The following is a 12,965-nucleotide window of genomic DNA, read 5'->3' on the forward strand; positions in this document are numbered from 1 at the left end:
AACTCTACTTGTGAATAACTCTGAAATCTGCTTATACACGTACTTCACTGCTAATTACTTTATGCATCCAGTAGCTACTGCAGGTTCTGGGTTGGAAAAAAGGGTTGCAACACATTCAAAAGAAGTCTTTGAGGGCTGCTCGTCATACCTCGTCATGTCCCAACATGCCTAGCAATGTGGTGGTGATGTTTTTGCGGATGGCTGGGTCCACCTTTGATCCGGCTCCCTGGATGACAAACCTTAAGGCCTGGAGCATAGTCTCCCTGTGAACACAAACAGGAGAATTAAACTAAAAGACAAAAGCAAATATTTTTTATTTCATGTAAAAACATGTAAGCAGATATTGTATTTTGGATATAAACACACAGCACAAACTACAGTTTTTGCTAATTATATGTTAAAACTCAACTTCCCAGAAATATGATAGAAGATTTGTAGTAAATTTGTCAGTGCTTTCTGGTGGACAAAGGATGTAATGAGGAACTATTTTTTTAAAGATAAATCCAAACACATTTGCATTTCTGTACTCTGGCTCTCCTTCCATCGTACACTTTTTAGAGTTAAGCTGGTGTCAGGCTGCACTATCAGCTTCTAGTTAATAATATTTTGGGAGAAATGTTTCAGACTTTAAAACTGACTCCAAACCAAGCAGCAACTAGAAAACTGAAGCCAGCAGAGGCCAGCCGATAAAGGATTTGTTTTTGGACCGACACCAATATTTGATGATTTAAGAAAAAAATAAAAAGATCCCAAATTCTAAATCATTGGCTGATATTATTACTGCTTATGCTTCTTAAGCAGATTTTCCTAACATCTGATATGTGTACTTATTAATTGCGCTCTGCTCGACACTGCTCAGATCAGATTGTTGTCGCATTTCTTGCAAACAGTGACGCTACAGAGTGCCCTCTGATGGATAAACTGTGCAATGTCAGCACCCACAACACAACTGAAGAGTGTTTCTCCAGCCTCTTCTTTACTATTTAATTTTTATCAGTGAGGAGATCGGTAGTGGCAAATAGCTAATACTGGTCACTAATTTAGGCCTACCGATAAATTAAATAAATGCTCTTTATGTTCCTTATTAGAGCAAAAAAGTTACAAAACACAAACACTGTTGTGTCTACTTTATAGAAGTTAATGTTGAGGATACAACAAGGCTCCACCAGGTTTAAAAAAAATAAAAATAAAAAAAATCATTCTTTCAATGACACGTGTGCCAATATAAAGAGCTGTACTGGCAGCTGGTGTGCCCAATTTATGACTTCTCCATATTTTTTGTGCTCATGGTGCCTTTGGGAGTCTTCATGCTGAAATTAAGTGACAAATAAAATGACTTTCTGGGTGATTCAGTCCATCCTGAAGTTTGTGCTCTGTGCCCTGAAGGTTTGGTTCTGGTGTTTGGCAGTAATTAGCATGTAAATGCTTTCTCAGCATATTCTATTGTCTAAATGATTATTCCAAAATAGAGTGAACTGCCCTCTTTAATATACAGGCTATGCTTCATACACACATTTTCAGACTAATGGCTCCCAGTCTGTGCTTGTAACATTAAGACAAAGCAGCATCTTTAATCAGATGATACATTTCAACTTCTCTATTTGTGGAGATAAAATGATTTAAAATATTAACATCACAGGCTCACACATTTTGAAAATTCTGTTGGGGATGTTTATTGTTGCTGATTCTGTACTGAACAATACCAGACTGCACACAAACCTGACTCCAGAGTCCTCGGCATTGCGAATTGCAGAGAGTTGCTCAGTGAAGAGTGGATCGACCTTGGCGTGGATGGAAACCAGCTGACCCAGAGCCTCTGCTGCCCTCAGTCTTACAGCACGGCTTGAATCCTGCAGGGCTTTCAGGAAGGTGGTCTGGAGCTGAGGCAGGAAGGGCTTCAGGGCTATGCCCACCTGGAGGAGGAACGCAGTGCAAAGGTTAGAGCCTTCTGACAGAAACTTTGACCAGCTTTGGAGAGGTACGGTTGGCCATTTTGTCTTCCACCAGACCTTTGCCAGCAGCAGGGTGAGAGTCTCTAATAGAGCAGTCTTCACAGTCCAGGCAAAGCGGTCTCCTAAGATACGAATAAGAGGTCCAGTGATGTTGACTACAGACGGCCGCAGAGCCTCGGGAGACGTCAGTTTGATGACCCCTCCTAATGCTTTAGCCGCCTCTTCTTTCTGTTCAGGGGTGCCAGTGAGGACACCTTCTCTCAGGACTGGCAGGATACAGGTCACACCCTATGTAAGCATCGAGATAAAAATAAAAATATTAACTGAACAGAGCTGAAAGAAACCAACATTTCCCAATTAATGTTTAATTGGTGGCATATTGAAATTGCTTTTTTGTTCCCTGAACAGTCAAGAATCCACAGGTAATATACATACACAATGATATAAACACTTTTGAAAGCTGGATCCAGTGGACATGTGGTACTTTGCTTTTTTGAAGAACTAAACAACATTAAAATCAGATTGTTACTGAAAGTGTGTAAGCCAGGTTAAAACACACTTGGCCCATTGCAGTGCCCGCTCTTATTGAGCAAATCAATAGAAAGACCTCCACGTGAATGATCACTATTAATGAGTTTCTAATTATGTGGACACAGTTCATGTCACAAATGTGCCCACTCAAAGCTCTGCTCACTTGACAGAACAAGAACTCAATAGGATGAATGAGCTGCTGTAGAATGACATCACCATGCTGTAATAATGTAGCAATAGTGTTTATTGTGTCAGGCGCTGCCCTCTTACCTTCTTGGGCAGACAGAAACCAGGAAGGTGCTGACCCTTCACGTCTCCGGCTACTGATCTAATGTCTCGATGCAGATCGTCGATTAGAGCCAGCTGGCTGCTTGCATCCAGTTTCTAAAGAACACATCAAAGCCACAGTGAGTTTGCATTTCACCTTTGATTTAAAAACAATCAAAAGGTCCACTGTTTTATTTACTAACATATTTTGTACTAGACTATGAAAGCTCATGCAAATGGAAAGAAATTTTTATAGGAACACACCTTGGTGATGGAGTTGATGGTGTCCCAACTCTGAGACAAAACCTCTGGGTTGGAATCGTTAAGAAGGCGGATGACGCCTGACAGCAGCGTGCGTGTGTGGGCACTGTAGTCCAGTCGGGTGCGAGCAAAGTAGGCATTGAGGATGGTGACGGCAGCCTGTCTGAGGCCAGGATCGGTGCCCCGTGTGGCCTCCAGCAGGTCTTCTATGATGATCCGCTGGCCCACTTCATCCTCCACAGAAAGGATCACCGTCTGACAGCTGCACAATTCCTGGTGCAAAGGTAACAACATCCAGTCATATCATTCAGAAAGGCAGTTTAAAATATGCAGTGTTCACAGTAAAATAACCACTAAAAAGTCAGAGTTAATAGAAGCAACACCATGACATTTTAATGGAGCTCACTTCTCGCATAGATCTGAAAAGTATTTTAGGGTTTAAATGCGTTGTAAATATTTACACCACAAAACTGCAGCTCTTTCTAAATCACTGCCAATACCTTTGTGTACAAAATGTTTTGAAATAAATTAAGAAGGTTTTAAAAGACAGGGAGACCACAGACTGGATAGTAACTGATTTAACCTGGTGATGGTCAAAGCTGTGCTTTAAAAAGGGGAAAAAAATAATCTGAGCCTAGAGGGGAGACATGGTGTTCTGGTACGTCTGCAGCTGCATTTTGAATGACAATAAGAGGAAATCAAAGTAGGACATATGGCCTGTTTAGCAGATAAGAAGGATTTTAATTCTCCAGTTGATTTAAAATAGAAGAAGCTACTGAGCAGAACTGGGCAACAGCAGTAGTGCTGGAGTATTGTCTCAGAATACTACAAAGTTAACATATACAGGAGTGGTATGGTATTAAAAAACAAACAAGCAAATACGAAAAATCTGACTAAAGGACGTTAACAAAATCCTCAAACACAACAGAATCAGTAGGGAAGCTTTATATTTGGAGATTGCTGGTTGTACCTGTGCTTCGTCCTCTGTTCCCAGTTTTCCTTTGAGGGAAGAGAGCAGGGCAGGGAGGATGACTCCTAGATGACGTGTCAGAGCATCTCCAGCCACAGCAGACAGGAAGGCCAGTACTCGGGTGTTTACAGGAGGAGCAGTCAGCTAGCAGAAGCACAGAGAACACTGGATTATAGTCACACAACATAAAAATGACATAAAGGCCTTAAAAAGGAAATCACGTGTGATGCTTTACCTTTGGAACCAAGTAAGGCAGCACAGAACGACTCTTTACTGCCATGACTTGCTTCAGGCCATCCAAAGCAAACTCAGCCGTTTCCTCATCATCCTGCAAAAACATGTTCGGTATGAGATATAGACTAGACTGCAAAGCTTCTTAAATCCTACAGATTTCATATTACATTTTCCCCCTCACTCCCTCACCAGCTGTTTGAGCAGGGTAGGCAGGATGTCATCCAGCGCCTGGTGACCGATGGTTGCATGGAGCTGCTCAAAGGTTTTGGCTGCAGCCTCTCGGACCTCCTCCAGAGGGTCACACAGAGCCTTCCTCACTGTAGGGACGAGTGACTCAGAGAAAACAAGCACCTGCAACACAAGTGTCATCAGATTTAAGGTTTTAAGTTTACTAGAATTTTCAGCTTAAGCTAAAACAGGCCCCACTGCTTGATTCAGAACCATTTTTAATAAATAAAATCATTGTAAAAGTTCTAATTCAATCCCACGAGCTATAATAATTACAAACGTGCGGAAAAAATGTGTGTTACAACAGCAGTGTGACTCACAGCGTCTTTACTGGTGGACTTCATGATTTCACTGAGGCCGATGCAGACACCTTGCCTCTCATCGCTCTTGTCAGAGCGCAGGCCCTCCTCCAGGATGGGAATGATCTCCGGGAGAATCTTCTCTCCAAGTTTCCTCACCAGATCACCCAGCGTCCGAGCAGCGATCTAAAACCGTGCAGACAAATGACGTTAACAAAAAGCTCTGTATGACTACTTTCACGTCAAGAGCCAAACAGAAACACCAGAGATCATGAAAAGAGTTAAAGAAAAACAAGCATTACTGTTCTTTTGTCAGGACACGTAGAAGCCAGGAAGCCCAGCAAGAGTGTGAAGAGGGTTGGGAGGATTTCTCTCAAAGTTCTGGGGGTGTTGGACACCACGATCTTCCACACGTGGAGAGAAGCTTGTCGAACCACGAGCTGGGTGTCTGAACGGCCCATGTAGAGGCCTGAGAGGACGCGGTTACGACGCTCAGCTCCCAGAGCACTAATGATAGCCTGAGAGGGGTAAAGGTCAAAGATCAGCAAACAAAATTCAACCAATATCAGTTAATAGAAAATGAACTGCTGAGAAAAAAAATATATACATATTCATACTTTATTGGATGCAGCAGTTCCAAAGTTGTCGTCCTCTGACGCCGTCTCTGTGGTCATCTTTCCGGTTACTCCAGAGATATGGAACAGCAGGTCGCCAAGCAGCTGCACAGAGCTGAATCTATAAACCAACAAGGGCACGAGTCAGCAGGTCAGTAGCTCTATGAGTGACATTTATTGAACTGCCAACATGTTACCGTGCATTTATCTGACCTGATTCTCCACAGGTCATCAAACAGTCCTTGTTCCAGCTCGGGAAGCAGCAGTGCGATGGCGGTCTCAGCGTACATGCTGATGATTCTCTGGCCGGCTCGCAGTGCCGTGTCTCGCACGTACTCGTTCTCATCGGCCAGCGCCTGGTGGACGAGAGAGAGCATGAGGCTGCAGTGAAACATGTACGTGAACACGATACACAGTGAAAAACTGAAAATAGCTATACAAAAAAAGAAACGTTTTTATATTATTATTCATTGTGATTTTAAAATGTTTTACTCTTAGCAGTAAGTAGCTCTTAGTAACCAGTACCTTGAGAATGCAAGGGATGATGGGACCAACATAGGGAGTAAATTTATCTCCAAAAGTGAGCGGCAGGTAGATGAACATCATGATGTAGCCATCTCTGACGTGGGAAGCAATGTCCACCTTGCTGGCAGTTTGCACTACGTCTGGCATTAGCTTGTCCAGCTTCTCTACTCCCAGTCCAGCCATGACCTCAGCCAGACCTGAAAAAGACCGTCACACAAACCACTGAGCTCTTGGCTTTGAGCACAAATCAGAAACACGAGGACAGAGTAGAGAAGAACCCACCTTGTGCAGCTCCTGAGCGGTCCACAGAGCTCTGCTCAGAGGCCAGCGTCTCCATGAGCCACGGCAGCAGGTCGTCAAAGCAGGACTCACCCATCCCCTTAACCATGGCACCCAGGGCTTTAGCTGATACTGTACGAACCTGAAGGGGGAAAGAGAAGGAAACATGATAAAAGATGAAAGGAAGAAATGAGAGGAGATAAAATGAAGTTAAAAAAAAAAAAAAAAAAAAAAAAACACGGAGTGAACTGCTGCTTCATCGTCAGCTACATACATACAGGATTATTTAAGAATACTAAACACACCTCAGGCACCGGGTCCAACAAGGAGGCCTTCAGTCCAGGAATAACACTGGGTAGGTATGGTGACAGATCCTGTAAGGAGCAGAAGAAAACAAAAACAAAGCAAACAAATCATTAAGAAAAAGCTTTGGAAAACACTAGTTTTACTGAATGGACTACTCTGATATTTCGCTTATCCCCGTGTACCTTCTGGTCAGTGAGCGAGTACATGTTTCCAATGATCTGAGCAGCCATCTTGCGAGTGTCAGTGGAGCGATCCTGGAAGGCTCTCTGGACGATGGGCATGATGAGGGCGAGAGAGGGGGCGTCGATGAAGTGCACAAACTTGGTGTCCAGCAGCGTCTGCAGGCACGTCTGGGTTTTCCTGGACGGGTCGGTGAGAGCATCCAATAGGATGGGGGTGATAGCTGGAAGAGAAAAACAAACTTAGCTGTTAGCATTACTGTACCTACCACTGGTATAATACCAGTAGATTACAGATGGTCGCCCTCCCTAATCCTGGTTCTGCAGGGGGTTTCTTCCTGTTTACATGGATTTTTTCCTTCCCACTGTCGCCAAAGTGCTTGCTCATACGGGGTCGTATCATCATCATCGTTTATTTATATAGCACTTTAAAAACACACAAGGCTGACCAAAGTGCTGAACAATAGAAATATAATAGATTCCATAATAATAATAATAAATACGATACAATAATAAACATAGCAAAAACAATAAAATATAAGTAAATTAAAGTCAGTCAACCACTGAGTCAAAAGCCAGTGAATAAAAATGCGTTTTCAATCTGGATTTAAAAACCAGCACTGATGTCGATCGCCTAATGTGAAGAGGAAGATTATTCCAAAGCTTAGGAGCCACGATAGAGAACGCTCGGTCTCCTCTCAGTTTCAGCCGTGATTTGGGGACTGAGAGCAACAGCTGCTCAGCTGACCGGAGCGAACGAGTGGGGACATAGGGCTTCAGCAAATCAGACAAATATGCAGGTGCCAGACCATTTAAAGATTTAAAAACCAATAAAAGAACCTTAAAATGAATCCTAAATTCAATTGGAAGCCAGTGCAGGGAGGCCAGAACCGGAGTAATGTGCTCAAATTTCCTTTTACCAGATAAAAACCGTGCCGCAGCATTCTGTACTAGTTGCAGGTATGTCAGAGTGCCCAGTCCAACCCCTATTAAAAGGGAGTTGCAATAATCCAAGTGTGAGGTTATAAAAGCGTGGATAACAGTCTCCAAGTCACGCCTTGAAAGAAAAGGTTTAACCTTCGACAGACGCCTGAGTTGATAGAATGACGATTTCACCACCCCATTCACGTGGCCATCAAAGGTAAGTGCAGAGTCGATTTTTACCCAAGATTGGTAATCGAGCTCTTCAGGTGAGGGGTCAGAGCAGCAAGGTCAACATCAGGGATATCAGAGGAACGATTCGGGCCAAACAGAATTGCTTCCGTTTTACGTTCATTAAAATTTAAAAAGTTTTGAGCCATCTATGACTTAACATCACTAAGGCAATCAAGCAGGAGTCTAATTGGGGAGCTATCAGAATGACTGAAAGGAAAATAAAGCTGGCAGTCATCAGCATATAGATGAAATGAAACTTTGTGTTTACGAAAGATTGCACCCAGCGGCAGGAGATACAATGTAAACAGTAATGGCCCAAGAATAGATCCCTGTGGTACACCCCATGGCAGAGGGGCCACAGAGGACAATGACGAGCCCAACTTAACACAGAAGCTCCTGTTTGACAGGTATGATTTTATCCACAGGAGTGCAAAGCCAGAAATGCCCACATAAAGCTGTAATCGAGAGATCAGCAGGTCGTGATCCACTGTGTCAAATGCAGCAGTAATATCTAGTAGTATAAGCACCACATGTTTACCACAGCCCGTCGCTACCAGAATATCGTTCATAACCTTTATGAGAGCTGTCTCTGTGCTATGAAACTGCTTAAAGCCGGACTGAAAAACATTTGAGAGTTGTTTAGATAATCCATCAGCTGAGTATGAACAACCTTTTCCAAGATCTTACTCAGAAAAGGAAGTTTAGAGATGGGTCTAAAGTTTGACATTACTGAAATATCTGAGCCGGGCATCTTAAGTAAGGGGTGAATAACTGCATGCTTAAGGTTGTATGATTGTTGGATTTTTCTCTGTATGTATTATTGTAGGGTCTACCTTACAAAATAAAGCACCTTGAGGCGACTGTTGTTGTGATGTGGCGCTGTATAAATAAAACTGAATTAAATTAATATGCAACTCGTCATATCATAAGGTGTTGTACTAGATGTACTAGACATTGTTGAGATGATTTGTTCCAGTCACTCAGAACAAAACAAACCTTTTTGGCTAAATATTTTAGAGTGAGCCAATTATGGTTATTTACATTCTGTTTTTATTGTTAGACTGTATTTGGTGCAGCCCCTCAGATGATTTTTTTCTACTTGCAAACTGCAGATTTTAACAGGTGGGTGGGCTTCAGTGCTCTGAGATTAAGGATATCTGTTCTCATTATTATCACGCAAAGAGTTCAAAAGGACTGTCTGAAGCTGAGCTTTTCATGCTTTGGGCTGAAGTTTTGGCTCACGGAGATTAGCTGTACACTGACCTCATTTGAAACTTTGAGCAGGTTAAAGCTTAGCATTCACTGTTGGAAAGTATACATGACAAAATAAGGGAAAGTGCAATATTTCCACTCGAAAAAGTGCATTCAAATTTAGGAATGCATTCCTGTGTTAAAAAAGGATTAAACTCATTGCAGCAGAGTATAGCTTTCATTTTATTTGCTCTTCATCGACACTACCTGAAACAGTAGCTTCTGAATGAAGACAAAGGAAATATTCAGATTTTCTGTTTCTTAATCCTCTTTGGGTCCATATTTTATGACTGCCTATGAGCAACAAGCCTTCTGCATTGGCAGCTGTGCCTCAAGACACTGAATCACTTACCCAGGATCTCTGGGTTGCGGATGACTGAGCCAATTTGTCGGAGGGCCTGCTGGCCGGCCTTCTGCACCTTCACATGGGAGTCAGTCAGCACCTCCGTCAGCTTGGGCACAATGCTGGGCAGGCAGGAGGACAGCTGCTTGGGTGCACAGTAAGCCATGGCACCCAATAACTCCACAGAACCTGCAGGAACAAGAGGGGTGAGCGACGGGATTGGAGTAGTCATCTGACTGAGACTGATTATTACCCATTTATGAACTCTTCAGTGCTGTTACAACAGCTGAAAACCACACGTGTAACTACTGTTCTCTAGTTACATGTGTGTGTGTGCTAAAAAAAACTAGAGCCCATTCTAAATACATCACTATATTCAAGACCTGCTGTGACACCCTTTGACTGAAGATGCGCTTTACCTGCTTTCGTCCTCCAAGACTCCTCCTCCAGGGCCACCAGCAGGGAGGGCAGGACCAGCTTCACCCCATGGGCACTCAGGTTCCTCATCACAGCCTTGGCACAGTCATCTGCAGCCTGGGAGGACAAGCAGGAGGAGTGGTAAAATGTCCCACTTGAGGAAAAGTCTCCAACAACTAATATTTAGACAACAACACGACCTGCCTGCTCACCTCTCTAACATACTGGTTCCCGTCTCCAAAACAGAGCAGGAGGTGTGGCAGCACATGGACCACGTAGGGCTCAAACAGTTTTCCCAACATGTTACACAGCATCTCAAAGGCAAACAGCGCCCCTGCAACAAACCAAAAATAAACCGGATACTCTGAGCTGTGCTAATAATGGTGGCATCTGGTATAAAGAGGATGAATCAAAACCAGACAGTTCAATGACTCATGAATTCTTGCTGACCTTCCCTGCGTCTGAAGTTTTTCTTATCCTGGATGGCCTCAGTAAGTGTGGTCATGATGTCCTGCTGTTTAAGCGCCAGGATCCCGAGTCCTTTGACCAGTCCAGCTAGCCCGTACGCTGCACCCTTCCTCTCTGCGTATTTGTCGCTCTCAAGCAGCAGCTGAAGCAGGTTTTTAACAATCCCTGCAGCATCCTCTTTGATGGCGGGGACCAAAGGAGGCAAACAGCTGGCAACAGACTCCTGGACCTGGTGAAGGACGACATACCACACAAGATGACGTTGTGAAAATCGGAGTAGTACAGGTTGAGTGGGTAGAAAAGGAGCCAAAGTAGGCCTTTACCTGCTGTGATGGTGTAGAGAGTGCGGTAATAAGCTTGGCCACAATGGGTTTGACTTTGGGGTCGTTTTTGTCCAAATGTTTGGCCAAGGAGCCCATGAGAATAACCACACTCTGACGCACAGAGTCGTAGCTGGCATCCTGCGGGGCGTTCTTCAAGAACTCCTCAAACACTGGCAGCAGGGAGCTCACGTTATCCTGACACATAAGGAAGGCGCATGAGATGCCGAGGAATACAGAAATCATAGCTGTCTGAAAACAACGTCTAGAAAAATAGAACTGAGCGTTACCTTGCCGTGTGTGTTGAGCGCTGAAAGGGCGGCGTCCAGCATGCAGCGCCGCACATCAGTGTGGCGATCGTTCAGAGCATCGGGAACGAAGAAAAGGAAGAGAGGGGTGACCTGAGATTCATCCAGGTACTGAGAGAGCTTGTTCAGAGCCAGAGCAATGCCACACCTGGGAATAAAAAATATAATCAGCGCACAAGAACAACACTGCATTCAACCACAGTCTTTAGGAACACTTCTTAAGTCCTGATGTTTTCCCATCATTTACATTTGGGTAATACAGAACTGTGTGGCACTCAGAGCTTTTTTTCTTTCCTTAAATTCCATCAGACCCAGATTTAATTACCTGGCCTCCCACTGGTCAGGTGGGGCTTCAGAGATGACTCTGCCCAGTGCATCCAGCACAGGTGGTGGTCTCTTTAGAAGGAAAAAAAGAGAAGAAAGAACCGATCAAAACAAACTTACATTGTTACAGCAATAAAAATCTATGGGTGGGACATGTTCTTACATAAAGTTTTTGATGGTAGAGCTCAGTGAGCTGGCAGAGCACCGTGGCAGACTGGTCTCTGTACTGGGACACGGCACTCGACAGAGCGTCAGCTGCTGCAGAGCGGATGGCTTCCTCGTGGTGAGTGACGTCCCCGATCAGCAGTGAGCAGATCTCAGGGACCAACTCCAGACCCAGAGACTCCCAGAGCCTGAGCAGGAGGAACAAACAGGGGAACTGGCCAATTTACAACATTGTTTCTCCACAGCACAAATCAAACATTTTCATCATGTTTTGACTCGAATATAAAAACCAGAATGGTTAAAATGTAAATTTTCAAACAATGTTATTGCAGACATGCAACATGGGACTGAATGAAACATGAACGAACAAACAGGCTGAAGAACAAAAGTCAAACATTTTCAGTCAGTGACTGTTTGCAGGAAGTTAGGAACAGGTGTTACATACTTTTCAGCCAAGGCTTGACCTTCCTCCTCAACATCGAATCTGGCAACCCAAAGCCTGCGCAGCAAACTCATCCCGCTGGCATCTGTGCTGTCTGTAGGCAAGGCAAACTCCATCTCCAACAGCCCCTGAAAACAAACAGGACGAACCGTTAATCAAACGTTGAAACTTAAAATGTTGATTTTCTTGAAAAACGTATGTTTGTTTCACATTTTAATTTGCTAAAATGCTTCAAAAAAGTTAGGACGAGGCACTGAAAGACTGAAAAACATCTTGCGGAATCTCTTAAAACCAGGTTAATTACATGAGTGTGTAAAAAAGAGCAACCCAGAGAGGCCAAGGCTTTCAGGAATACAGCTGAACAATTAAAGCTGAACTTCATTAATTTATTAAAAGACTAAGTTAATTCAGAGAAATCTGTGGCAGTCAGGGACAAAGGCTCTGAACTGTTCTGTAATGGAAACACTTCTAAAAACCACGGCCAGTGAAATGCAAGACAGAGAGACACAGAGACACTTCAGCAAATATCAAAATGAAGTGATCCCAGGCTCACCCTGAGGGCGGCGTCACGGACTGAGAAGCAGGGTGAAAGCAGGGCGTTGAGTAAGACATCGATCTCTGGCTGCTCTGCTACAGTGCAGCCCTCTTCTCCTCCAGCACTGGCACACAGAGCCGTCAGGCACTGAGACGCCAACACCTGAAACACAAAGTGTGCAAAGTGTCACATTGTGGAGCTACGCAATAATTCTGGAGCAGAGTAAAACAAGACCTAAAAGGTAACATTCAAAATGACTTGATGTCCCACTGAAGCATTAGAAAGGGTCCAAATGTTTGGATACACAAACTCTAAACTCTGGCATTTACCTGGAGCCTCGGTGCTGCGGTGGAAATGACTCTGGTCAGTAGCAACAACATGCTGACACGTGGAAGCAGCTCTGGGCCGTTCTATGACAAGAAAACAACACAAAGAAATGATACTATGCAGTGTTTGGAAATGTACTCTATATCGTGCAAGTCTAGAGCCACTCTTCATTTTATTTACACTGCAAAGAGCCAGACTTTGTCATTTCTAAAGTGCTCTTGGGCAATAATTCTCCAGACTTTCTGAAGGCCTTTCTTTGGACACT

The 12,965-nt window shown here is 43.8% G+C and overlaps 1 protein-coding gene across 1 annotated transcript in view; it reads right to left on the minus strand.

Annotated features, from left to right (window-relative positions):
• gcn1 (GCN1 activator of EIF2AK4) overlaps window positions 1-12,965 on the minus strand; it is a 29,425-nt gene that overhangs the window by 4,232 nt on the left and 12,228 nt on the right. The window contains exons 26-52 of the mRNA XM_085474584.1: window positions 12,703-12,783; window positions 12,392-12,535; window positions 11,842-11,966; window positions 11,395-11,584; window positions 11,233-11,303; window positions 10,890-11,055; window positions 10,603-10,797; window positions 10,262-10,508; window positions 10,024-10,145; window positions 9,814-9,928; window positions 9,404-9,583; window positions 6,649-6,869; window positions 6,466-6,534; window positions 6,164-6,302; window positions 5,882-6,078; window positions 5,570-5,712; window positions 5,360-5,477; window positions 5,045-5,260; window positions 4,764-4,928; window positions 4,405-4,566; window positions 4,217-4,309; window positions 3,982-4,125; window positions 3,015-3,284; window positions 2,754-2,867; window positions 2,010-2,240; window positions 1,720-1,913; window positions 149-263 (exon numbers count right to left, since the gene is read on the minus strand). Coding sequence (XP_085330710.1) covers window positions 149-263; window positions 1,720-1,913; window positions 2,010-2,240; window positions 2,754-2,867; window positions 3,015-3,284; window positions 3,982-4,125; window positions 4,217-4,309; window positions 4,405-4,566; window positions 4,764-4,928; window positions 5,045-5,260; window positions 5,360-5,477; window positions 5,570-5,712; window positions 5,882-6,078; window positions 6,164-6,302; window positions 6,466-6,534; window positions 6,649-6,869; window positions 9,404-9,583; window positions 9,814-9,928; window positions 10,024-10,145; window positions 10,262-10,508; window positions 10,603-10,797; window positions 10,890-11,055; window positions 11,233-11,303; window positions 11,395-11,584; window positions 11,842-11,966; window positions 12,392-12,535; window positions 12,703-12,783 — 4,227 coding nt within the window. The remainder of the gene's footprint in view (window positions 1-148; window positions 264-1,719; window positions 1,914-2,009; window positions 2,241-2,753; window positions 2,868-3,014; window positions 3,285-3,981; window positions 4,126-4,216; window positions 4,310-4,404; window positions 4,567-4,763; window positions 4,929-5,044; window positions 5,261-5,359; window positions 5,478-5,569; window positions 5,713-5,881; window positions 6,079-6,163; window positions 6,303-6,465; window positions 6,535-6,648; window positions 6,870-9,403; window positions 9,584-9,813; window positions 9,929-10,023; window positions 10,146-10,261; window positions 10,509-10,602; window positions 10,798-10,889; window positions 11,056-11,232; window positions 11,304-11,394; window positions 11,585-11,841; window positions 11,967-12,391; window positions 12,536-12,702; window positions 12,784-12,965) is intronic.

Source organism: Copadichromis virginalis, linkage group LG12 (genome assembly GCF_057382275.1).
Source record: "Copadichromis virginalis isolate Kocher_CV1m ecotype Utaka linkage group LG12, C_Virginalis_male_GT1.1, whole genome shotgun sequence".
Taxonomy (NCBI): domain Eukaryota; kingdom Metazoa; phylum Chordata; class Actinopteri; order Cichliformes; family Cichlidae; genus Copadichromis; species Copadichromis virginalis.